Here is a 25,473-nt window from a genome sequence, read left to right as displayed (position 1 = left end):
GCCACACTGTGCGCCGAAATGACAAATGTAAATTGTGGGGGGAAAGCAAAAGGCAATCGCTTGTATTTATTTTACTCCTTTTATACACTTGTAGAGGGTATTATAAGTTTGTCATGAGATGTGTGCAAACTTCTTTGATGTCATAAAGTATATATATTCTAGATCAGCATCAAAAGACGAGTTGATTTAGCCTATAACTATAGTTGTCTGTCTGTCTGTCTGTCCGCTTCTATGCGAACTAGTCTCTCAATTTTGTAGCTATCCTCTTGAGCCATTGCATAGGTTCGTCTTTCTGTTGCAGGCCAGCCAAACTTGGCATTTATAATTATATGCTCCTCAAATATATATACACCAAATCTTTTTAACATCGGACTATTATATCATATAGCTTCCATAGGAACGAGCAGTCGAAAAGTCTGTCTTAGTATGAAAAACTTGTTTGTTTTTCAAGATATCTAGACCAAATTTAGAATTTATAAGTTTCACTATGCGCCTCATATATACGTAAGATCTTATCAACATCGGCCCATTATATCATATAGCTGCCATAGGAACCATCGGTCGAAAAGTAGGTTCGACTATGGCAAATTTTGTTGTTATCCAAGATATTTTCATGAAGCTCAGCATTTGCGAGCTTAACTATCTTCCAAAAAAGACGAATGTCTACAAGGGTATTAAAACTTCAGCGTGCCGGCGATATCCACACTCTCTCGTTTTTTTTTTGTTCTTGCCAATTTTTGTCGGCAATATGCTTAAATAAATTTGAACATCTTCTGCTTCTTCTTCTTTGGCTGCTGCTGCTGGTTCTTTTGGGCTGCCGCAGCGCACGTCAGCGCCGAGCTGTGATCTGCGCGGCAGATACGAAAAACCAAATTGGAACGCTTCAGTTGGCCAGGACGGGACGGGATGGGCCGGGCAGGGCCGGGCCGCGCTGGCTCCCGACTTAATGCAGTCCTCTTAAAATGCATTTTTGATTGCATTTCATTAGGTTCGTTTATTTTTTGTTGTGTCTTTATTTATTTTTATTTTTTTATGTTTTGTTTTTGTATTTTTTTATATTTTTTTGGCAGGTTTTTGCGGCTGTCGCTTCGCTTGTTGCGGGCATTTTAAAAATTTATGCACACTTCGCTGCCATTTTGAGGTTGTTAATTTTTTGTACGTTTTTCGTACTTGTTTTTCTTTATTTTTTTTATTATTTTTTATTTTGTATTATTTGTTTTTTTGGCTTTCGTTTCTGCTGCTGTTCTTTTGCCTCGTTTCTTGGCTTTTTGGCATTTTTAACAAGCGCCGTCAAAAAGGAAGTTAGTTTTTTCTCCCCTCCTCCGTTTTTTGTTAAAAAACGCGCATATAAAGAAAAGCAAGCGCTGCGCACAAAATAAATAAAATATATAAACTTTGTGTATCTTACGGATAACGCTGGGCTTTGGTGTACACTACGAAGCGGGCATATCAACTGTGCCATGTGTTTGGCCACGTTTCGCCTTAAATTCAATGTGAAGTTGTCTCACGTGTGAGAAATGGGTGGAAGTGTGTGGAAATAGTCTTAAAAGCAAGCCAGTTCAATTAAAAGTATTCAGAGTCAGATTTTAATTGTTTAAATGTTATTTAATGAAATAATAACAAATTATTCGCAATATGCTTCCAACTGGAACTCAAATAAATATGCCAAATATTCCCATAATTATTTTAATTTATATATATTTCTTTGGCAGTGCATAAAAAAGTTCGTTAAAATATGTAATTATTTTGCTGCATGTTTATTTTGTTGTTTCGTTTGTTGTTGTTGTTGTTGTTGTTTTTTTTTGGGTTTCTTGTTGCCGCACCTTTTGTCATCGCGCCATGAATCATGTATACATATGTAAATACCATATGGACAGACCACATAAAAAAAATAAAACACGCGTGTTCCACTTTAAAGCCCAAATGTACATATACGTAGCTCTCCGATAATCGGCAGCGTAATCGTGATCGCACACATTGCCAAACTGCTCGAATATAATCGAATTTGTTTATAAGCCGCATTTTCTGAATTTGGACACATAATCGCCGCGCACACTTTCATGTTTCGCCATAATAGGATTACAAATAAAAATCATAATTTAAACAAAAATTAATGACAACACAAAAGTTGACACAAACAACTGCAATGAATCACGTTTCTCTCCGCGGGAAACGAGAAATAGAATTAAATAAAACGCAGCTCAGTTAATTTTTTGGCACTTTCCGCTTAAAAAACGCGGTTTCAATTAGACTGAGATACACACTAATACGCCCGAGATACACACACACATACACATATATATCTGCATACAAATGCGTTTTTTAGCTGTATGTAAATGTGGTAAACAAATTTCTTCGATACTTTTTGTTATTCTCGCCGTCTGACTGTCTAAAGTTTTGTTTAAAAAGAAATTAAGAAAAAAACAACCGAAAACAAATTCGCAACAAAATAAATGTTGTTTTTGTTGTTGTGTTGGATTGGTTTTAATTTCGGTTTTCGGTTTTCAGTGTGAAGGTCAAAGTCAAGGCGACAAAGCACGCCAAATGGGCAGAAACTTAAATCAACAAATAAAACTAAAAAAAATAATAAACTGGCGATTTCGATAGCTGCTCAAATGCGGGCATGAGCCGAGAATGTGACGCATTCGCTAGATACTTTACCCGATGATTCAGTTATTGTTTATATATATATATATATATATATATATCACTCGCTAAGCGACTGCTCTCAGCTGACAACAAACTGAACTTAAATGTGAATTGTGCTCATGTCTCGGACTTTCTCATCCTCTAGATATTGCGAGCATCTGAAGTTTGTTCATTTCTGAACTGAAGAGCAGCCAGTGCTCACATCTCGGTCTTGTTAACTCTCCTTTCCTTGTATTTCCAGACACAGTCGAAAGCTCTGCTTCAAAAATGATTTACCATACTTATAGAATGGTTTCAGCTTAGACTGTTCTCAGCTTTAACTGTTCTCAGCTTAGACTATTCTCAGCTTAGACTGTTTTCAGCTTAGATTGTTCTCAGCTTAGACTGTTCTCAACTTAGACTATTCTCAGCTTAATAACAATTTGTATATAGTTTATTCTCTAGTACTAGAACTTAAATATAGACTGTGCTCAAATCTGGGACCTATATGTATATATTATAGTAAATTCTTAGCCTTATAAGTTTGCAAACCTTGACACTTTTTATTTAGATAATTCTCTAGATTTCTCATTTCTCTAGATTTCTCTTTCAACACCCAAATCTAAAAAAATGCTCAGCCCAGAAATCTGAAAAAACTGGTTCGATTGATTTAGTTTATTTTATATTATTTATTCTCTAGATTTATTAAGCATATATTTATATATCGAATCGATTTATAAAGCATCAGAAGTTTTTATCATATTAAATTTATATTTAAAAATTCATGTTTTTATGGTTCTTTAATGTGGCTTTCTAAATGTCTAAAGCTTGATATATTTTCCCATCGATATTCCATGCCAAAATCTACAAAAATGTTAACTTGTTCGCAAATACAAAGAAATATATATTTTATTTTTAATATATTTTTTCCTTTCTTTTTACCGGAAAAGTAACTGATTTTCCCCCCTCACTTATATCTTAAATATATTTACTTTTCTGGGTTGCTTAAAAATTAATTACCTCATTATGAATGTTGCTCTTCCTATTTATTATTTATTTTCATAGTCATCTCATTGTAAATAGACAGAAAGTTGGTGAACTTCTTGACTAATAAATGGCCACATAAAGCAAGAGTTTCAGACAAGTTCTAAATTATTTCTATGCTAAAAGTGAAATGTAGCCAAACCGCTTTTTTTTTCTATCTGTTGCTGTTGCTGTTGTTGCTGCTGCTGTTAGCTCATTATGAAGATGCCCAGCATGATAATGGCCGGGAATGTCCCCCCCCCCCTCCTTTCATTTCCCCCTGCAATCTTTCATCAGCAACTGTTGTGGCCATTTCTTGTGCTAGTCTACAATTTACTTTCAATGCTGCTTCTAAGCCTTGCTGTTGTTTCTGTTGTTGTTGTTGTAGCTTTCTTCTGGCACTTGTTGCTGTTGTTGCTGTCAGCGTTTAGTCAACAGTTGGCCATGTTGCCTGTGTGTCTGGTTTGTTGCATGTTGGCATGCAGCAGCAGCAGCAGCAGCCGCAGCAGCAGCAGCTGCAACAGCAACTGAGCTGCTTGGCGTGCAATTTGCAATAGTTGCGCTTGCGCAATTCAAATGCACACACACACACACTCATACACACACACACCTGAGCCAAACAAGATCGCGTAATAACTTAGTCAGCCACAACAACAACACGAGCAGCCGCAGCAGTTACGTCGCCTTTGTCGACTTGGCCAAGACGGAAGACGGAAGATGTGGCAACCACTTGCCTGGCTCGGCCCGGCCTGGCCTGGCCGAAAAACCGGAAAAACGACACGCACTGAGCGCTGCTCACCAAGCCGCCAACCGACTCCGACTCCGATCCGTCTCCGTCTTCGACTTCGACTCCGCCTCCCACTACCTTAGTCGCTGCGCTTAACTTCCTGTCCATATCCATGGATTCTGAGCATTGATAACTTTTGGTTTTTGTCAATATTTATTACACTCACACACAGTTAGCTGTGTGTGTGTGTGTGGCTCAATTGAAATGGAAACCTAGTTGGATCTGTGGCTAGTTTCGTAAACGCTTTAATTGCATTTATTATGATTGACACTGACAAATCAGCAAAGGTTCAAACAAAAGCAATCTCCAAGTGTCAGTTTATGTAAGCAACAAATTGAGAAACAATTAACGATCTATTAAACCAAATTTAAAACAATATCAATAGACACACACGCACACACACACTCGCACACACACTTGCACACACACACTCGTGGCAAAAAGAAGAAGTGCAAAAGGCAAGCAAAGCGCTCGGGTTCAATGTGCTTTACCTGTCCTCGGTGGTCAGGTACTTGGGCAGCATTCTCTCTCTCGCTCAACTCTAGAACTGGTAACTGGGCAGCTAACCAGTCGCCAGCCCTTGGCCAAGTGCATAGGCCAAGTAGCATTGGGTATCTGCATTTGCATGCATTGCCAGCAGCTGCAAAGACGGCAACGAATGGGGCATTCGTATCTCTAAATGTTTGCTAGTCAAGTGTAATCAACATATTTAGTAGTTATTGCCAGTTATTTTCAGCTTAAATCAGTCGCAAATAAACATCAAATATGCTGCACCATGATATACGGCATAATCCAAACAGTTTTCGTTTCGAATTCCCAAACGGTTTTAGCGCGCATTTCATTAAATCAGTCTGAATAACGGTTTAACTGAACAGATTGCAGCTAAGTTTATTTTATGTATTCTTATCAGCTTCAGGCAATTTATTATGCAAAAATAAACTTTGCAAAAATCATTTGCTAACTAATTAGTTAATGTACGAATTCAGCACATTTCAAAGGAAATTTTTGCTCAAATCCAAACAATTGGCGTGAAATGCGCAATATATTTAAGCACATAACAAATGAACGACGCAGCATATACCCTATACTTGTTTGAGAGATAACAAATTAGACCATAATGAGTTTTATGTATATAAGTATATATATACCATAAAAGAGAGTTAACTCTATGTATTTGTTAGCTATACTAGATGCAATACACATTTGTTATTGCATTTCGTCTGCTGCCGTCTCTTTCGCACACACACGCAGCAAATTTCACTTTCATTATCAGCGAGTTTGATAAGATTTCCCGACTGCAGCGACTGCGTTTGCAGTTGAGCAGAGAGACAGAGAGAGACAGAGAGAGATAGAAACAGGGTGAAAGCGAGAGGGGACCGGGGACAGAGGACTTTTATTGTGTCATAGCTTTTTATATAGAATTTCAGACTTATTCGTGAACTATATAGCATGCCGCATGGAAGTGCCGCGCAATAAAAAGTTGAGACTCTCTCAAGGAAAAAAGACCAACAACAATAATACAACAACAAAAAATAAACCCAAAAATAAAATGAGTACAAAACTGCGAATATTTTGGCTGGCATTGAAATTGTTGACAGCAACAAAAACCAACAAAAAACAATAAAAGCAAAGCTACAGATACGAACCGAATGGGATTTGGACAAACTGTTTTAATATTTACTTTTTCCTACTCTCTGCACTTTCTATGGCACACATTATATTTGTGAGATCATCTTTGGCTAATGCAAATCTTATTAACCTGATCTATTTATCTTCTGTTTTTCTAATGTTAAGCTTGATCTATTTAATCTCTCTATTTCAATAATGTATGACTTGATCTATATAATCTCCTGCTTTTATAATCTAATAATTGCTCTATTTAATCTCCTGTTTATACCCTGAACCCATTGAAATTCGGTAAAAAGTTGTTCTATCTTCTGCTTTATAATGTAAAACTTGATCTTATCTTCTGTTCTTGTTGTGTAAGACCCGATGTAAGACTTGATCTATTTAATCTCCTGTTTATTGAATGTTCTTTTATAATGTAAAACTTGTTCAATTTGATATTCTGTTCTTGTAGTGTGAGACTTGATCTATTTTATCCTTCTTTTTTGTATAATGAAGCTTGATCTCTTTTATCTCCTGTTTCTATAATGTAAAACTTTATCTATTAAATCTCTTGTAATGTTAGAATTGATTTATTTTGTCTCCTGTTTATACCCTTAACCCGTTTAAACTGAGCAAAAAAACTTGATCCATTTAATCTCCTATTTTTATAATATACGACTTGATCTAATTAATCTCCTGTTTTTATAATGCAAAACTTAATCTATTTAATCTCTTGTTTTTCTTATGTAAAACTGCACAGCTGCCTATTTATTTGTTTATTCATTTAATGACGAAAAGCACAATTAAAAGCTGCAATACATATATATTATATTCCCAGATTAACTAAGGCTGCTCCCACTAATAAAATCTTTAATATATATTACAAACCCAACATGCAATTTTCACAAAAAAGGAATTCCCTTTCTTTTAAACCATATTTTATTTATAGATCTCACACACACGAAAAAACATCTAATCAATTAACCTTGAACAGTTATCAATTCAATAAAAAAAATGAAAAGAAAAAGTTATTGCCAAAAAAAAAAGCTTGCAACGTTCACTTTTTATTATTTTTTGATAGCTGCTAAACAAAGTGCGCGCATATGTGCATATAAGTATCTGTATCTGTAGCTAGAGCTGTAAATGTATCTGTATCTGTAGGCTGCGTTTTGCTGACACTCTATCTATGTGTGTGTGCGTTTGTGTGTGCGTGTGTGCATGCGTGTGTGTGTGTGCATGAGCTGATAAGCGGCTGCTGCTGCTGCTGCTGCCTTCCAGTATTTACTTTGTACGCGCTTTTAATTGGTTTTTTGTGCTACATTTTTTATTCTGTCTTCTTTTTTTTTTTGTTGTATTTTGTATTGCGCTTTTTGCAGTCTGCGTTTCAATTTGTGCGCTCAGTTTGATTTTTCCTGTTCGCAGACAACGTGCGCAGTTGTTTATTAAAAATTAAATAATAGATTAACCCTCACATACAAAGTCCAACGAAATGTGTGTGTAATTGCGGCTTTTAAATAAACAAATATAATTTCCAATAATTGTCTAAATCGTACAAAAAGTGTAAAATTATATACACAATTTGTTGTAAATATTTTGTTGCCTATCCAAAAGGCGCGCATGTGTTATGCAAACTTCGAGCACTCTTCTATGCAATTCTCATAGATTCATATACTGCTGACAGATTTTATTACAATTTCAGCAGGTTTACATTTAACACTTTTCTTTCAATTGCTTTTAAATGTGCATATATTTTTGAACATATAAATACTTTATTTATTTATAGAATGATTTATTAATATTTATTTATTTTGAACTTTTCTGCTACTTTCAGATAACACTGCCATATTGCAACACAGAAGTAACTGACTAAAAACAACGCGATTAACAACCAAAACTACCTCGTTGCTGGCCAGGCACAACAAACAGGCGCACACACACACATACACACACACAACAAAACTGATTGCTGTTTGGCCAAGAAGAAAGCGAAGACTGCGCCGCAATTGAAAGTTAAAGCATTGCCAATGTAGCTGCCCTCCCCCTCTAGCTAGGAAAATGGAACAACAAATATCCAAGAAGCACTAAGAACAAGCAGAAGGAGTAGCAGCAGAAGAAGCAGGAGCAGAAGCAGCAGCATAAGCAGAGCAAAACAGGAGCAGGAGCAGCAGCAGCAACAGGCAACAGCCAGCGGGCACACATTACGTATACGCAACGTGCAGCATGATGAAGAGCCAGGGCGATGTCGAGGCGCCGCCGGCGACGCCAACAGCAGCTGCAGCAGCTGCAGCAAATGGGCAACAGAAGCAGCCAAAGCCAACGAATGGTCACAGCAATGGGAATGGCAATGGGAGTGGCAATAGCAATGGGAATGGCTATCATCAGAATGGAGGCGGTAGGCGTGACTCGACGCAGGCGTTTACGCCGCTGCTGGCGCAGCACAATAGCACGCTGGGTGAGGCGGCAACGCCGGCCACGCCCACAACGATGCTGTACGAGAGCACGCCGAGCAACAACAACGAGTGGAAGGCATCGGAGGACATTAACAATTTGAAGAACGGGCTGCTCAGTAATAACAACGGGAACGGGCACAGTCTGCGCGAAAAGTATGCGCACGAGCAGGCGCCTTTGACCGGTGGCTATAAGCTGCCCGGCGGCGGAGGTGTTGGAGGTGGCCGTGGTGTTGGCAGTGGCGGTGGTGCACGTGCACATGGCAGCGAATCGGAGGAATCGGATTTCGATTCGGATTTAAATGGCGGCGGCGACGAGGGCTCCAATTGCGGCCTCTTGGGCTGCCGGCCGCGTTGGGCGCGCCGCTTTGCGTCGACGCACGTGTTCATGGTGGTGTTCCTGCTGGCGTACATACTGCAGGGCATGTATATGACGTACTTTGTCTCTGTGATCACCACCATTGAGAAGCTCTTCCAGATCAAGTCCAAGACGACGGGCTTTCTGCTCAGCGCCAGCGAGATGGGCCAAATCAGCACCGCGATGCTGCTCACATATTTTGCCGGGCGTGGCCATCGTCCCAGATGGATCGCCTGCGGCATGGTGCTCTTCTCCATAGCGGCCTTCGCCTGCGCCCTGCCGCACTTCATCTTCGGCGAGCAGCTGATGCAGTCCAGCGTTTTCCTCCAGCCGCAGTCGCCCTCCCCGTCGTCCGCGTCGTCCGCTTCGTCCGCGTCACAAAATCTGTGGAGCAATGCCTCAGATCCGAATCTCTGCATGCTGGGCGGCAATGGCACACTGGCAGGCAGCGAGTGCAACGAGCAGCGCCAGCTGGAGCAGGCCTCCCACTCCAAGATCACGGTCATTGTGCTGTGCATCTTCTTTGGCAGCCTGCTCAGCTCGGGCATTGGCCAGACCGCGGTGGCCACCCTGGGCATACCCTACATCGATGACAATGTGGGCAGCAAACAGTCGCCCATGTATATGGCGGTCACCATTGGCATGCGCATCCTGGGCCCCGCCTCGGGTTTCATTGTGGGCAGCTTCTGCACGCGCTGGTATGTGAACTTTGCCAATCCCGGCTTTGATGCCAGCGATCCCCGCTGGATTGGCGCCTGGTGGCTGGGACCCGTCGCCATTGGCAGCCTAATGCTGCTCGCCTCAATCGCCATGTTCTCGTTTCCCAAGCAGCTGCGCGGCAAGCAGCAGGCACAGGCAACAGCTGCCGCCGTCGGTGCATCCGCACCCGAGCTGGAGGAGAAGCCCAAGCTGAAGGGTGAGCAGCAGCAGGCGCCACAATTTCGAAGAGCCTTTCATTTAACAGATTTGCCTGATTAGATTTCCCCAAGACCGTGCGCCGCCAGCTGAGCAACGATATACTCATGTTCCGCACCGCGTCGTGCGTCTTTCATCTGCTGCCCATCGCCGGGCTGTACACGTTCCTGCCCAAGTATCTGGAGACGCAGTTCCGGCTGGCCACCTACGATGCGAACATGATAGCCGCCTTCTGCGGCATCCTGGTCATGGGCATTGGCATTGTTATCTCAGGTCTATTCATATTGAAGCGCAAGCCATCGGCCAGGGGTATCGCCGCCTGGATAGCATTTACCGCGCTCGTCTATTCCGCAGGAATGATTATACTCATGTTCATTGGCTGCAGCACCAACGATTTTGCCGGCTACAAGGCGGGCGATGCCAACAGGTTGGTGCAGCTCATCTAACTGGGAATTCGACTCGAAATGTATCTCCTCCTCTTTGCAGTCCCGCCATGATAGAGCCCGCCTGCAGCGCCGTGCTCAACTGTACCTGTGATAAGGAGAATTTTGCGCCCATTTGCGGCACCGATGGCAAAATGTACATCTCGGCCTGCCATGCCGGCTGCAGCAGCTCCACGCTGCGCGCCAGCGACAATCGCACACTCTACTCCGACTGTGCCTGCATTCCACATGGTAAGTCCAAAAGGTCGCCAATTGTTGCCGAGGATTCACTTACATCTCGTGTCCATTTCAGTCGCCGAGGCAGTCAATGGTTACTGTGATAATAACTGCAAGAACTTCATCTACTTTATATTGATTTTTGCCATTTGCGTATTTATGCATTCCACCTCCGAGGTGGGCAGCATGCTGCTCGTCATGCGCTGCACACATCCTAAAGGTAGGCCAATCTTACAGAGAATTCCCAGCTGATCAACTGAAGCATTCTTCCATTTTCATCCAGATAAAGCCATGGCCATGGGTGTCATTCAGTCGGCCATCGGCCTGTTTGGTAATGTTCCTTGTCCGATCATCTATGGCGCTGTGGTCGACTCGGCCTGTCTCATCTGGAAGTCGGTTTGTGGCAAACATGGCGCCTGTTCGCTCTACGATGCGGACACCTTTAGGCAATACTTTTTGGGTAAGCTGCTCCGGGAACAGAAGCTCCACGAACTAACTTTCTCTTCCTCCATACTTCAGGCATTACGGCTGGCATTATGTTTCTGGCGTTTCTCATGGATCTGGTCGTCTGGCGGAAGGCGCATCGCATTGAGATTGCGCCCGATCAGCCGGAAGGTGCTGCGCATGCGCCGGCCACACGCTTGGATCTGTCCGAGTCCAAGCAGCCCATTGCCCAGCCGCCACCGGATACGACGGTCTAAAACGGAGAGGGAAAGCTAATCCGAAGGCAAAAGAAAACAAAAACACACATTGCAAGATTTCCAATAAATGTTTACCTTAATTGTTAATTAGTTATCATTTTGTCTAGTTTTTTAGCCCTAGTGCAAGAGTTATGTATTTAGTTAAGCGGTCTTTTCTGGACTCCGGAAAACCTCAATTAAAATTTATAATGCGCTCATATATAAAATACGTACGTACAATGCTTATATACATACATATATATAATTAAATTCTTCGTGTAAATCTCAACGTTATAGAAATATAGAAATTGTCTAACTACATCTGTAGAATTACATATAATATAGTAATTTTACAGTTCATATATGCGACCATAATATACAAGTTAATATATGTTAATATATATAACAAAAGCAAAACATTTACTATATACATATACACACAACAATACGAAATCTACATAACTTTATATATGTTTTATGTATGCATCTATATATACATATATATATATATATATATATATGTGTGTATATATATGTGTATAATATATAATTGCAACCTATCTGTGGTAGTTAAATTTTAGTTAAAATTCAAAATAATTGTCTAAGTTTGTCATATAAAAGAAATACGAAAAGAAATTAATGGAAATATAAATTATGTTTAAAGTGTAACGGTTTGATTGTTTATTTCATATTGATTGATCGATCAGCAAAAAACTGTTTATCGAGCAATCATGTTAATTTTGTGCAGTTTTGATTGTATGTAAAGTATTTAACTTCTAGTCTGTATTATTGTATGTTTGTAAATCTGTGATTGGGTGTATGTAATTGGTATGCTTGCATGTACTCATGTATGTGTATATGTATATATGTTTGCATGATGTATGTATGTTTGTCTGTATGTCCGTATGTAAGCGATTATGTAATGGCTTTTTAGCATATGCAAAACAGTTTAACTTCCCGCTCGGCAGATTTGAATTTGTAATTCGTTAAGCCTATCGATAATAAAACATATCGATAGCGTGTACATAGACTTAACAGACATTAGCCAATCGTTTAACATAACAGCTTGCCAGCACAGCAGACAGCTGTTAAGCATAAAAGCTTCATTTGTGTATAAAATAGAGTGTAAAAGTTCATTTGTAAGCTAGTGTTTTGTTTATAAACTTACAGTTTTTTGTTATAAAACAGCTCAAAAACGAAACCTTTAGAAACTATCCGGTTTGGCAAGAATTGCATTGGAATAATGAGCATACCACTGAAGCACTTTAAAAAAGGTAAGTTGCGGCGTCAATGTCACTCATAAGACCTTGAAAAGCAGCCGGGAACACGTTTTAACCGATATCACATGATCGATTAGACAGATAAATAAGTAGTGCGCTTCTATTCCACTGACGTCACAGCCAACTCACTGCTCTGCCCTGCTCTGTGCATGCGTCATCAACAGGTACACCAAAGCCAAAGCTGCCAGAGGATGGAGTCTTGCGCCTCTACCTCATGCGCTTCTGTCCGTACTCGGAACGCGCCGCATTGGTTCTGTCGGCCAAGCAGATTCCACATCACAAGATCTATATTGATCTGAGCGAGAAGCCCGAATGGTATACGGATTACAGCCCACTGGGCAAAGTGCCAGCCATTCAGCTGACCGACGTGGCTGGCCAGCCGGCGCTGGTGGAGTCGCTTGTCATAGCCGAGTATCTGGATGAGAAGTACCCGGGGCGCTCACTGTTTCCCGCAGATCCGTTGCAAAAGGCCCTGGACAAAATACTGATTGAGCGTCTGGCACCAGCCGTCAGCGCTGTGTATCCAGTTCTGTTCACCAAGAATCCGCCAGCCGACGCGCTGCCCAACTTTGAGCACGCCTTGGATGTGTTCGAGGAGGAGTTAACCAAACGTGGCACGCCCTATTTCGGTGGCCAGCAGATTGGCATGGTGGACTACATGATCTGGCCTTGGTTCGAACGCTTCCCAGCCCTCAAATTTGTGCTGGCCGATAAATACGAGCTGGATAAAACGCGCTATGCGAAGCTGTTGCAGTGGGCCGAGCTGGTGGCTCAGGATGAGGCAATCAAGCAAACGGCTCTGGACAGCCAGGTGCATGCCAAATTCATGGCCACGCGTCAGGCTGGAGAGCCCAACTATGATATCGCCTTCGAGGCCGTCTAATTAGCTATTTGTAGCAATCTCTTGTTGGAATTATACAGGCTAGATAATAAATCCCAATTGAAATCTGCTCGGAGCTTGTTATAGATCTTGTATGCCTAACAAATAATTATATACTCGCTCCCCCTGCAGGCTCTGCCAAGCCGGTGCTGCCCGAGGATGGCCTTTTGCGTCTCTACTGCATGCACTTCTGCCCCTTCTCGCAACGTGTGCGTCTCCTGCTGGATGCCAAGCAAATACCGCATCATAAAATCTACATAGATCTGATCGATAAGCCGGAATGGTATCGGGAATACAGCCCGCTGGGCAAAGTGCCCGCCTTGCAGCTAACCCATGTGGCGGGTCAGCCAGCGCTTGTGGAGTCTCTCATCATAGCCGCCTATTTGGATGAGCAATATCCGCAGCGACCGCTCTTTCCCACTGATCCGCTGCAAAAGGCGCTGGACAAGATTCTAATTGAACGCTTTGCGTCCGTTGTGAGTGCCGTCTATCCGGTGCTGACCTGCAACAAGAATGCACCGGCGGATGCGCTGGAGAACTTTGAGTCTGCGCTGGATGTCTTCGAGCAGGAGCTAACTAAACGCGGCACGCCCTATTTTGGTGGCCAGCAAATTGGCATTGTGGACTACATGATCTGGCCGTGGTTCGAGCGCATACCCAGTCTCAAATATACCACGGAGCAGCACTACGAGCTAAATCCCAAGCGATATGAACAACTGGTATGTGGCTGCCGATATGTTTCCCAATCTAAAGCTAATACTCTGCCTAAACTTCAGCTTAAATGGTGTCAATTGCTGGCACAGGATGCGGTCGTTAAGCTAAGTGCTTTGGATGCCCAGCTGCATGCCAAGTTCCAGCAGTCGAAGCGGCTGGGCAAGCCCCAATATGATGTCGGCTTTGAGGATTAGCTCAAGAAATTTATTGATGCTTTAAATGTGAATAAAGCTGCAGGCACTGCTCAGGCATCCTTCACCAGAAGATTATAGTTGGGTTTGCCAGCGCTGCGCGTACGCAAGAATTCCGCCTGCACCTCAGCTTCCATATAGAATGCCATCACAGCGGGATCACGTTTCATGCGCTCCAGCCACAGCGTCTGTAAAGCATTTCCAGGCATCAGTGTGCAGGCGTTGGAGGTGACACTGACTCAAAGACTCACCAGCTGTGGAAAACGCTGCTCATCGTAGTTGTAGTCATCGCCGCGCTGCAGCTGGAGCAGCTCCAGACGCTCGCACCAGGGCCAGATCATGTAGTCCAATATGCCAGTTTGTTCGCCGCCAAAGAAGGGCGTGCCACGCCTGCTCAACTCCTGCTCATATTTGTCCAGGCCGCACCAGAAGGGCTCCAGCTCACCGCCATCGGATGCCTTGAAGAAGGCGCCCAGAACGGCTCCAAAGCGCTCAATGAGCAGCTTCTCCTGCACCTTTTTCAGCGGATCACGCGGATAGAGCGGTCGCAGTGGATACTGCTCATCGAGGTACTCGCATATGAGCAACGATTCGGTCAGCACGGGCGGGCCAGGCTCACGCACCAGCTCCAGCGCCGGCACCTTGCCCAGCGGATTCTTTTCAAAGAGCCAGTCTGGTTTCTCTGTGAGATTTATGTAAATGCTGTGATAGGGTATCTGTTTGGCGTCCAGCACCAGATGCACACGCTGCGCAAACGGACAGAAGCGCATCGAGTACAATCGCAGAATGCCATCTTTGGGCACATCGGGCGTCGCTGAGCCTGCAGAGCGGATTCCGTGAGCAGTTTTTGGGAAACTTTAATCAACTGACAAGCTGCTTACCTTTTGCCAAGTGTCTGCCGCTGCTCATGATGCGTGCCTGAAGCAACTGGTGCCCCGAACCACTCGAGCTAGCCATTTTATAAAGTGGCCGTTGGAAACGCCCTTCGCCTGACGGTTCGCATTACTCGACTGAACTTGGCGGCTGTGTGTCAACGATAACCTTTTGAGGCGGCGCTTCAATGGCTTGCATTGTCGTCGCAGATGCATACAGTATAACTGGACTAACTAGACACGTGCAGGCCAATACAAAGTCGTGTACAGTCAAAACTTCGCTTGCCTAGACACTTTTCATAGGAGGTTATCTCTTTTAGCCGGACAATTTAATTTTTATTTTTGTCACTAAATTTCTATTTTTCAACAACATAAAAACTTTGCTGGAAAGCTAACAGTTCGTTCCAATGCCTCGCCAGGTGAAGATTCTCGGATTAATTTATTTCTGTATTTTGATAAACTGATCCGGCTCCCAATTAAAACCTTCCTAGTTGAACCTGGTGCAGTTCTCCTTGAGCCATTGAATGGTATAAAAAATACGGCCTTACTTTAATCAAAAACTTTATTCTATTCTCAAATCTTACAAAGTGCAAACCCAAAATCGATCAGATCTTCGTTTGGGCTGACAATTTTTGTACTTTGTAAGCCAATTGTACAGATTGGATAATAAAACTTTTGAATGAGCAACTGGGACTCAGGCGAGCAGGTCGTAGCTGGCATTGCCTGCTTTGCGGGTGCGCCAAAACTCGACATGCTGCTCGGGCGTGGCAAAGAAGGATTTGACCACATCATCCTGGAGCAAGAGCTCAATCCAGGCGCTCAACTTGGCAAAGCGCTGGCTATCGAGGCTGTAGCGATCCCCGAGCACATACTTGAGGATAGCCAGACGCTCGAACCAGGGCCAAATCATGTAGTCCACAAAGCCCGGCTTGTCGCCGCCAAAATAGGGCGTGCCACGCTTGCCCAGCTCCACCTCGAAGATATCCAAGGCTGTATAGAGCTCATCAGGTGACGCATCGTGCAGCAGAATCTTCATGTAGCTGCCGGAGACGCCACTAAAACGCTCCACCAGTATCTTATCCTGAGCACGCTGCAGTGCATCCTTCGGCAGCAGCGGGCTCTGCGGATACTTCTCGTCCAGATACTCGGCAATGATGAGGGACTCGATCAGTGACGGCTGGCCCTTTTCGGCAACCAGATGCAGGGCAGGCACTTTCAGCAAAGGACTAACCTCCACCAGCCATTCGGGCTTCTCTGTCAGATTGATATAGACGCTATGATGCGGCACCTTCTTGGCATTCAGGACCAGATGGGCGCGCTGCGCATATGGACAGAAGCGCATGGAGTAAAGGCGGGGGACACCATCGTCCGGCAGCGCAGGCCTGGGGGAACCTACAGCAAGAAAAACCAATAGTGACTCAGCAATTTGAGGGCAATTGAAGTACAAACACGATAAGAATGTACGCCATGAATTCGCATATTTCCTAATACTGTAAACTTGTTTCTCTCCGGTTGACACGCGTCATATGCGTGATTCTTGAGACTTGTCTGCGACAAATGTACATACATACCTTTGGCTAAATGTTTTCCAGAGCTCATAATTAGAGGCTGAAGTTTGATGCGGCCAAAAAAATTCGTTTTGGAAAAAAATTGCAATTTATCTTTTATGTTTAGCAAAAACGTCGTTTGCTCGCCAATGTCAGCAGGCAACTGAACAAAACCGACATAATTCTCTAATTTTTAGTACTAGAGTCGAACATTGCCTCAGAGCTTTTATTACTATAAAATTCTTTATCCTCATAACTTAAGGTTGCCTTGGAAACGCTACGGCTGTGCGCATGACTATTCAGATTTGTTTTGGTTTTCTGTTTCGATCGATAGCTTAGTACTTCGGGTAATTGGAAATTACATGTTAAAATAAGAGAAAATCATTATTAATGAATGTTCTCTGTAGTCAACATTCAATGAAGCGGGCTCGAAGAGCTCAAGCTTTTACTCTCTCACATTCTGACTCTCTTAAATACTGGCGCTCTTTGTGCTTATTTAAAAATGATTTCTTGTTGTTCCTCTTGTTCACCTTTGCGATCGATAGCTTAGTACTTCGGGCAATTGGAAATTACATGTTAAGATAAGAGAAAATCATCATTATTGCACGTTCTCTGTAGTCAACATTCTATGGAGCGGGCTCGAAGAGCGCAAGCATTTACGCTCTCCCATTCTCACTCTCTTAAATACTGGCGCTTTTTGTGCTTATTTAAAAACGACTTTTTGTTGTTTATTATGCGAATAAAACGCTTTTGCTACATATTCGATTTTTAGTTGTACACATTTGTGTACGTTTGTGTGTGTGTGTGTGTGTGTGTGTGTGTGTGTGTGTGTGTGTGTGTGTGTGTGTGTGTCTGATGTCGCATGCGGTTACTTAGCACGTTAAGAATCACGCTGATTTGTAAATATATATATACACACACATACTTATACACGTTGGTTTTTTAGTGTGAATGTTTGTAAATTGAAGAAATGCCGCATTACAACTTTAATATTTGAATTGAATTGTCAACTACACACATTTAGATGAGTAACTTTTGTTGGTTTTTCAAAAATGTTCTCGGCGGACTTCAAAAAATTAACTTACCCTATTTACAAAATTCTTAAAAACTCTAATGAAATAAGTGTTTATAAAAATATACGTACACATTGCAGCGACAATTACCAAATACATTTTTCAAATATAAACTATAAAATGAAAAAGTTTTTCAATGAAATCAAAATTTAAACGCTGCGTTCGCTTCAAATTACAAAAGAACATTCATTTCACATTAAAGATTTGACAATTTCGGCAGAGCACTAAGATTAGCAATTGCTAATTCCAAAAAAAAAAAAATTAATTACATAATTGTTTTCTTTGGTTTTCAATTGTTATTACAATATTACATTTTATATACGCTTAAAAGGTAAATGTTTCAATTGGGGATTCGGTTTAATTGCGTTTTGTTGATCGCGAGTGGGGATTAAAGTTTAAAACTACATCGATTTAAAAATACTACAGAGTTAAATTATTAATCGTATGGTTTTTGGTTTTGTTTTGCATCGTTGCCTGACGATTCCGATTCTAAGTTTCGTTTACAGTTTCGTTTCAAGTTGTTGTTGTTTTAGTTAAGTAATTTCCTCTTCCTATTTCCTTTTCCTTTGTAGTTTTACATTTGTTGCTCTATAAAATATGCTGTGTTTGCGGCATTTTGATCACGGTTCTTGCTGTTTCGTATAAATATTTTTCTCGATTTTTGTTTCTTTTTTTTTTTTTGATTACTGGAACGACTTGATTTTTTCAAAAAATGTTCATCTTATTGCTTCTCTCACTCGTGGCCTGACTTCTGGTGGTCTTGTTGTTGTTGTTGTTGTTTGAATTCAAGTTTTTGGTGCAGCTATAGCTGTGGATCTGCTTGTGCCCGATCTTGCAACAGGATTCATGCCGGCGACGTGTTGGCACTGACCACTGCCAGACCCGGCGACGCTGATGTGGCACCATTTCCATTGCCCCTGTTGCTCAGGCTTTGGCCAACCAGCAGCCGGCTGGCATTGATGTACTTTTTATGCGCCACAGCCGCTGTGGTGGCGGCACCTGAGCTGGCGACTGTGTGTTGGATTTGGCTGACGGCGGCAGTAGAAGAATTGCTGTTGTTGTTGCTGCTGCTGCTGCTGCTGCTGTGGACAAGTGAACAGAGTTCAACATATGCTCGATTAGGCAGGTCTTTAGGACACACACCCCTTCTGTTCGCCATCCTTTTTGCTATTGAACATGGCCAGTTCGATTTCCGTGTGTTGGCTATTCATGTGACGCACCCATTCCGCGGGCGTTTCGAAAGAGCTGCAACAGAGTGCAACGAAATTAAATATTTTGGGCATATGGGTAGCGTTGCCAAATGATCTTACGTGGAGCAGAGGTCACAGAGCAGTGTCACATGATCCATATTGTTCTCCTGTTGCTGTGAATGCGAATGAGGAGGGATGGGGAGAGATAAGGGCTTGCCCAATACAGCTGCTCCAACGGCACTCACCGACACTCTGCGTCGCTTCTTTGGCACATAGGTTTTCAATGCTCTCAGCGCCAGGTTGCTGTTGGCTGTGGCGCTGCTGCTGCTCCCAGTGCCGCTGGCACTGGCGCCCATCACATTGCCGGCTGGCTCGGCGGCATGTGTGCCCAGGTGGCGCACCAGCATCTTGGTGTCCTCAAACGATTTCTGGCATATTTCGCAAACGAGCAGCTTGAAATTGTTGTAATCGCGCAACGTGTGCTCCTCGGACTCGTCCTGTTGCGAGCTGTTTGCCTCCAGCTTGACGGCGTTTATCTTAAAGTCCAGCGGCTGCTTAGGCGACAGCGGCGCCTCCTGACTGATCTCGTGGTGGTTCTCGTTTGGCAACGCTGCCGGTGGATTATTTGACCAATCGGTCGGCTCTTGTTTAATGGTCAGAAAACTGTGTGGATGCGGCGGTGTGGCCAGGCGTGGCGCAACTGGAGCCGTCACTTCATAGGATTTCACCACGTGCTCATAGTGCGGGCCATCATGCGCAAAGTACTCGTGAGGCGGGGCTAAAAGTACAAGTATATTCAATGTAAGACGTTTGCTTTTCTTGAGCATTAAAACTTTACCTCGTTCACAGGAACGCTCGCGGCGTAGACGTCGCTCGTAGACCAGGCCCACATCATCTCGGTCGCGTTCACAGATTGGCTCCTCCACAAGACGCTCGCGATCTGCATACTCTGGCCGGCGTAGCGTTGAGTCCGCCGGCTCGGTGGACGACGCAGCCAGCGGGCAGCTGCTGCAACCGACTTCTGTGCATATGGACATTGGTGGTGGTGGTGCAGCGACAGCTGTTGCTGTTGTTGACTGTGGTAGACTTTCGACTTGAGTGGCTGCTGCATAGCAGCACTTGTCCTCGGGATCGATGGCCACCTCCTTGTTGACGGAGATGCCGCCAACGCCACCAAGCAGTTTGCTGCTGCTTGCCACGCTCAGCAGACCCGTGTGGGTGGCCATTTTGGGTGACTTGACAATCACCGGACTGTCCTTTGGCATTACGGAAGCGCCCAAGCCGCGAAACTGCTGCTGTTGATGATGGTGCTGGTGCGGATGCGGATGCGTATGCAGATGATCCAGGCTGTAACGCGCCGAGCTGCTGCTGTTGCTGCTGCTGCTGGCCTTGGTGCTATATATATCACTGGGAAGCTGTGCTGACGACATGGGCGGTGGCTGCGCCAGCGAAGAGCGCGTGCCATTTGATACATATAGAGCGCTGGATTCGCGCTGGTGGTGCAGGTGGTGTCCAAGGGATTGCCCCGACGCAGAGTTGCCGCCACCGCTGGAAGCGCTGGTGCGACAAAGACCGCGTATTTTTAAGATCTCACCGCCACGCAATACCTCATTCAGAATATCATTGGAGACGGTAGCCTCCCCGCTGTACATATACTGCACTAAGATTTGTATGGCACGATGACTCAGATCGGGCGGAAGAACAATATAGAGGACGCCGTTGGGCGCAGTAATTGGCGCTGTCTCGAACATGGTGGCAAAGAACTGACTACACGAGCTCAAAATGAATTTGTGCGCCGATATGCCCACCGTGGGTATATCCGAATTGATGCCATTGTTGCTATACGAACTGTACAGCATAACGTCAGCAAACTTCTCATTCCTGCAAGATGGTGAGTGTGCTCGGTTAGTAACCGTCTATGAAAAAATTTTGTATACTTACTTGTAGAGCGTGGCTATGGAAGTGTTCAAATAGGACAAATGCGAGTCCCATTTCAAATGATAGTTTTCGGCGGCCATTTTTTCGGCCTGATAGCGTTAGTTAAACGCAACTGTTGTCTCCTGTCGCCGTTTGTTTGGTACATAAAAAACATAATCAATACTTTAATCAATAAGTGGCGCGCAAAATGAAACGAAATTTCAGTTGAACGTTGTGCAACACTGCGCGCATGTTGTTATCGGAACGCCTATCGACCTATCGAATTGTGTTTGTTTTGATGCACTCCGGCGCATGCAATTAGCTAAATTGTTTGTTTATTTTTTACAATAATGTGCACGAGTGCAGAATTTGATAATCGTCTTATTGAGCTAGTGCGCGCCAATCCTAGTCTGTACGAACGCGAACTGCGGAAAACACCGTACGACTCGCACAAGAAAAAGAAAACGGAACTGTGGTGCAGCATTGCAACTTCCCTTGAAACGGATGGTAAGTGCCGCCCCAATATATATAGTATATATAATTAGTATTCATCTTACAATAACTCGCGCAAACCCCATCGAAACTGCCAGTCAGTACGTGCATAACCCGCTGGAATTTTTTACGAGAGCGACTACGCCGAGAGTTGCTCAAGGAACACTCGGATTGGAGTTTGTTGCCAAAGCTGCGATTTATTGGACTCCACAAACACCCCAGCAGCAGCGCCCATCACCATAATGAGCACGAACTGCCGCAGGCTGTGCCCACATCGGCGCTCATAAATGTAAGTTGGCGTGCCCTCAGCACCGACCACCTCATCGAACAGGATGAGGACGATGCACTGCAGGAGGCAATGGACGAGCAGCATGTGGCTGCAGTTGTTGTGCCACCTCCGCCACCACCACCAGCACCGCCTGCAGCTATTGCTGCGGCATCGGGCGACGACGCGATGAAGCGCATCGAGGCACTGCTTCAGGGTTTGGGCGCAAATCGCACCAAGGCAGAGAAAAAAGTTCTGGCCTATTTGTGCAAATGCAATCTGCGAGCGCTCAACGATGAGCAAATCGATGATATATTCATTTAAATCGGAGCGGGCAAACACATCGAACGCACTGATTAGTCCTAAGATGTAGAGTATGTCATTTAGTCGTTGTAAGTATTTCATGGGCTGGGCGCAAAAATCGAAGACGAGACTACACCAAAAACAACTTCAACTATGACGCAGTTGGTTGAAGCGTTTCGTCTCGCTGTTGGTCAAAGAGTGCGCGCGCAAGCAATAACATGTCCAATAACCATGTCTGGCTGGTTTGGGTGGGTGGATGGGTGTCTTGTGTTGTACGGCAGATGGGGTAGACGACGCCAAACAAGCATTTAGTTTATTAATTTCGTTGGCGCTGTCCTGCATGAAGACATAGGTGAACCAAGCCCACCCCGATCTCTGACATGCACAGCCCCCTTAACCGCTCGCTACCCTATCAGCTAATATAAACCACTAATACTCCAGCGGCCCACGCCCACCGCCGCCCACCTTTCCATACTTGATGTCGTGTAGTGGCTGTAGAGCGCATTAACACCACATTATCGATTGATTTGGGCAAAGGCACGCATAAAAAATCGATAAGCATGCAAAGCCAATGCAAAATCATGTATATGGTTAAATTGTTTGAACACCGTTTTGCTGGGCATAAATCACGATAATATTTTTAGTTTCGGTTTATTTATTGCTAATAAATGTTTTCGAAAAGTACGCGCCTAAATCTCATTTAAATGTGTGTGTGTGTCTGTGTGTGTGTACTTAAAAAACGATGTATGATTCACCTTGTGCTTTCCTTTTGCTTCGATAACTTAACGGTTAAATATAATTTACAATTTGCCTTCTGCTTAACTTCGTGTGTTATTTGTTATTGTTATTCTCCTTTTACAACATTTATGTAGGCACACGCACAAACACGGCGACGTTAACTTCGAACTGCGAACTGCGCAGCGCGTCCAAAGCTCTCGCTTGTCAGCGTACTAATGGCCACGGAATAGGACTTCAAAGCTTGTCCTGGCCACAAAGAGAGCGCTGCACAAAAGGAGAGCCAGAGAGAGCAAGAGCGACGGAGAGCGTGAGCGCGAGCGTGAGAGGACGAGCGCGTGCACTCACGTGCGCATTGTTATTGTTGTGGTTGGTTTGAAGTAACGCACACACACACACACGCACAAGAGGAACGCGCGTAAATTGATTTTCCTTATCGATTTTTTCTTAAGAGTGAACTTTATTTTCAAATTGGCTGCGTCTGCGCCTCGGCATCAGTTGCCGGAATTTCTTGTGCCAATTTCTTGGTGATTTGTTCCTGTTCCAGCTGCATTTGTGAGGCTGTCGATGTGTCCTGCTTGAATAACTCGCGCAAGAACATTGTGGCGTAAACGGCTGTGGGCAATGTGAACTCCAGCAGCAGGGCCGTATACTCTCCCTCTGACTCGGCGGGTTCTGGTGTTACTTCAATGTTTTTCAACTGCTCCCAGTCGGAGGCAATCAGAGTGTCCTCGTGTGTGCTGTACCGACGGAAACTCCATTTCAAATCGTCCGTTTGTATTAGCAGTTTACGATAGGCACCGCCTAACGCATAGGTTTTCTCCTTGTGCCGCAGTTGCTCCGAGCTTAGGCCCACCTCAGCGAGCATTTCCTCATACCAAGCGGCACATTCATTGTTGGGATATGTAATATCGTAGCCAGGCAGCGGCAGCACCACGTCCGACAGCTTGTATTTTCCGCCGGCAATGTCCTCGGCGCTTAATGGCCGCACTTTGCGTTTAAATATTGACTCCTCTTCCAGCAAATTGTCCGCATCGCCTTCCAAGTCATCTTCGACGATTTCATCAGATTCAGCTGGAAGGACTGGCTCTTCTGGAGCTTTGACTTCCTGACCGTTGTCGTCCTCAACATAAATCAGGTCTCCAGGTATTAGATTCAGGCCAAACTCTTTAATGCGCCGCGATGCAATGCGATTAAAGATCAGGCTCTGATATGCATGAGGATACAGAAGCAGCATATTGCGTGGTATGCGACGCAGAGCTGCAGCATAATCGTTCTCGCCGTATGTGGCTAGACCGTCCAGCAGTTTCTTTTCAATGAATTTATTGCCATAGAACTTGGCGGCAGCTGCAGCAGAATCCCGGTTCTCCCACCAGGCCTCGCGTATGGCACGCATAAACTCCACATCGTTGTCTCGCGGCTTCAGTATAAGCTCACATGCCAGTTTATAGTCGCGTTTAAGCAGCGCCACGCCCACCTCATAGGTGGGAACACTGGCGCTATTACCGAACCGCTGCAAGCCATAATAGTTGATGAAGCCGCGCTCCTTCAGTGATTGCAATGCTGACTCGATCTGCTCCCGCGGATGTGTAATATGGCGCAGTGCAATGCGAAAGCGATTGCCCTTCAGGTCACCCAGTTTCAGAGTATCGGGCCTAAAGCTAAAGTTGCCAATGTACACATTTCCCATGCCCCGAGCCGCATTGGCTATAGCCTCGGGGGTCCGACGCTTGATGCAAAAGCGTTGTGTGGTTTTGGCGCGTTTGTCTTTGGTGCCGCAATAATTCACTTGAGAGGGACGCAGGCTGTTGAAAAATAATTGGTAATTATTCGAATTTGGGGAGCACATCATTTCCCATAACTGGACTTACGTCAAACGATTGGCTAGCGTTGAGGCAACCTCACTTGTGTCCATGTTAACTTTGTGCACCAAAAAGCTGACAAAGTCATGGGGAAAGTTCCATCGATTGTCAGCTGTGGGTAAGAGGATGATATGTAAATTAAGTTGAAGTTATGTAATTTAGGATACTTACAGCGACCTGGTTTGGGCTTTGAGATGCGTATGAATTTCTGTTCCTCAGCACCGGTCACCTGTTGCTCCGGCTGCTGGTCAAGTGTTTTGGACACCAGTTTGCTCTTGTATAGCTGCTTAACAAGGTGATGTATTTGCGTACGCTGCTCCTTGGTGAGGCTGCTAACGTTTATATCCACCTTCTGCTCACACTTGCCATCATATTTGGCTGTTGACAAGTCAGCTATTTGCTGCCACATGGTATCGTCAATAACTGTGGCCAATTTTTCACGCCATTCGTCCAACAAAGCAGGCTCCACAGCTGCAAAGGATATACAGTTAGGACTTTCAACTAATTTACTTAAAATGCAGCTACTAACGTTCAATTTCTATCTTTGGCACTTTGAGATCGTTCAGCTGTAGCACGTGCCCTTCGGTGTCAATTTCGTTCACATGGAAATCGGAGAATCTGGATTTCAAAATCCCCGTAAAGCCAGCTATTTCTGCATTTGTGAATTCTGTTATGCCCACTTGGTTCTCGCGGAGTGTACACTTTTGCTGTGGTGCTCTGTGATGAAAGCCGGTTAGAACAAAAAGTAAAAATCTTATGCATTGTACTTCACCTGTTGCGAGGCTGTGAATGACTGTTTCCATTGCTATGCCTTGCATGCTCCTTCTTTTGACCACGCCAGTTGTTTTTGTTATACGGTTTGGATTGAAAATTCCGACGTCCTCGTCCACGGTCCTTTCCCATTTTCAACGAATTTTTAGTAAGTACGTTTTTGTTTTTCTTCTTCTTTAATCAATATCGATATTTCTTTGAACCCACGTTTTAATCATTTTGCCATTCACATGCATGCGTATGCAACTATCGATAGACCCAGCGATAGTTAAGTGC

At 44.1% G+C, this 25,473-nt stretch overlaps 7 protein-coding genes across 12 annotated transcripts in view; 3 read left to right on the top strand and 4 right to left on the bottom strand.

Annotated features, from left to right (window-relative positions):
* The window catches only part of Oatp74D (Organic anion transporting polypeptide 74D), a 29,511-nt gene extending 18,305 nt beyond the window's left edge, over window positions 1-11,206 (top strand). The window contains exons 1-7 of one of the 3 annotated variants that reach the window (XM_064691283.1): window positions 7,522-7,537; window positions 7,878-9,767; window positions 9,830-10,193; window positions 10,253-10,440; window positions 10,502-10,645; window positions 10,709-10,885; window positions 10,945-11,206. In XM_064691283.1, coding sequence (XP_064547353.1) covers window positions 8,267-9,767; window positions 9,830-10,193; window positions 10,253-10,440; window positions 10,502-10,645; window positions 10,709-10,885; window positions 10,945-11,126 — 2,556 coding nt within the window. In that variant the 5' untranslated portion in view covers window positions 7,522-7,537; window positions 7,878-8,266 and the 3' untranslated portion in view covers window positions 11,127-11,206. Of the gene's footprint in view, window positions 1-7,521; window positions 7,538-7,605; window positions 7,749-7,877; window positions 9,768-9,829; window positions 10,194-10,252; window positions 10,441-10,501; window positions 10,646-10,708; window positions 10,886-10,944 lie in introns of those variants that run through there. The other 2 variants (XM_064691282.1, XM_064691281.1) reach the window with 2 other exon arrangements.
* A 995-nt stretch (window positions 11,207-12,201) lies between these two features.
* Window positions 12,202-14,243, top strand: GstO2 (Glutathione S transferase O2). 2 transcript variants are annotated; one of them, XM_064691288.1, is made up of 3 exons: window positions 12,202-12,379; window positions 13,398-13,984; window positions 14,042-14,243. In XM_064691288.1, exons 1-3 carry the CDS (start codon window positions 12,349-12,351, stop codon window positions 14,171-14,173), a joined length of 750 nt encoding a protein of 249 aa, XP_064547358.1. In that variant the 5' UTR covers window positions 12,202-12,348; the 3' UTR covers window positions 14,174-14,243. The 2 variants fall into 2 exon arrangements, with proteins under 2 accessions (XP_064547358.1, XP_064547357.1); XM_064691287.1 differs by lacking the exons at window positions 13,398-13,984; window positions 14,042-14,243 and adding an exon at window positions 12,550-13,335 and having other exon boundaries at window positions 12,212-12,379.
* Window positions 14,170-15,207, bottom strand: se (sepia). The gene is made up of 3 exons (XM_064691286.1): window positions 15,052-15,207; window positions 14,422-14,990; window positions 14,170-14,358 (listed from the first exon to the last, which is right to left on the bottom strand). The coding sequence occupies exons 1-3, from the start codon at window positions 15,125-15,127 to the stop codon at window positions 14,224-14,226; spliced, it is 780 nt and encodes a 259-aa protein (XP_064547356.1). The 5' UTR covers window positions 15,128-15,207; the 3' UTR covers window positions 14,170-14,223.
* Window positions 15,208-15,586: 379 nt separating this feature from the next.
* On the bottom strand, window positions 15,587-16,772 carry GstO3 (Glutathione S transferase O3). The gene is made up of 2 exons (XM_064691279.1): window positions 16,614-16,772; window positions 15,587-16,434 (listed from the first exon to the last, which is right to left on the bottom strand). The coding sequence occupies exons 1-2, from the start codon at window positions 16,639-16,641 to the stop codon at window positions 15,737-15,739; spliced, it is 726 nt and encodes a 241-aa protein (XP_064547349.1). The 5' UTR covers window positions 16,642-16,772; the 3' UTR covers window positions 15,587-15,736.
* A 1,515-nt stretch (window positions 16,773-18,287) lies between these two features.
* Window positions 18,288-20,950, bottom strand: LOC135434635 (uncharacterized). 3 transcript variants are annotated; one of them, XM_064691271.1, is made up of 6 exons: window positions 20,794-20,950; window positions 19,691-20,733; window positions 19,098-19,630; window positions 18,973-19,025; window positions 18,806-18,907; window positions 18,288-18,744 (listed from the first exon to the last, which is right to left on the bottom strand). In XM_064691271.1, the coding sequence occupies exons 1-6, from the start codon at window positions 20,868-20,870 to the stop codon at window positions 18,507-18,509; spliced, it is 2,046 nt and encodes a 681-aa protein (XP_064547341.1). In that variant the 5' UTR covers window positions 20,871-20,950; the 3' UTR covers window positions 18,288-18,506. The 3 variants fall into 3 exon arrangements, with proteins under 3 accessions (XP_064547341.1, XP_064547339.1, XP_064547340.1); XM_064691269.1 differs by having other exon boundaries at window positions 18,973-19,630; XM_064691270.1 differs by having other exon boundaries at window positions 18,288-18,741; window positions 18,973-19,630.
* A 100-nt stretch (window positions 20,951-21,050) lies between these two features.
* Window positions 21,051-22,513, top strand: LOC135434641 (uncharacterized). Its single transcript, XM_064691280.1, has 2 exons — window positions 21,051-21,276; window positions 21,360-22,513. The coding sequence occupies exons 1-2, from the start codon at window positions 21,120-21,122 to the stop codon at window positions 21,848-21,850; spliced, it is 648 nt and encodes a 215-aa protein (XP_064547350.1). The 5' UTR covers window positions 21,051-21,119; the 3' UTR covers window positions 21,851-22,513.
* On the bottom strand, window positions 22,467-25,360 carry Pus7 (pseudouridine synthase 7). The gene is made up of 5 exons (XM_064691273.1): window positions 25,199-25,360; window positions 24,956-25,143; window positions 24,598-24,897; window positions 24,436-24,538; window positions 22,467-24,369 (listed from the first exon to the last, which is right to left on the bottom strand). The coding sequence occupies exons 1-5, from the start codon at window positions 25,327-25,329 to the stop codon at window positions 23,031-23,033; spliced, it is 2,061 nt and encodes a 686-aa protein (XP_064547343.1). The 5' UTR covers window positions 25,330-25,360; the 3' UTR covers window positions 22,467-23,030.
* Window positions 25,361-25,473: the final 113 nt, after the last annotated feature.

The sequence above is a fragment of the Drosophila montana genome, unplaced genomic scaffold (genome assembly GCF_035044405.1).
Source record: "Drosophila montana isolate Dmon_TW-CO22-7 unplaced genomic scaffold, ASM3504440v1 contig_3438_1, whole genome shotgun sequence".
Lineage (NCBI taxonomy): Eukaryota > Metazoa > Arthropoda > Insecta > Diptera > Drosophilidae > Drosophila > Drosophila montana.
The sequence above is the reverse complement of the archived record's forward strand: the minus strand, read 5'-3'. Positions and strand labels throughout refer to the sequence as shown.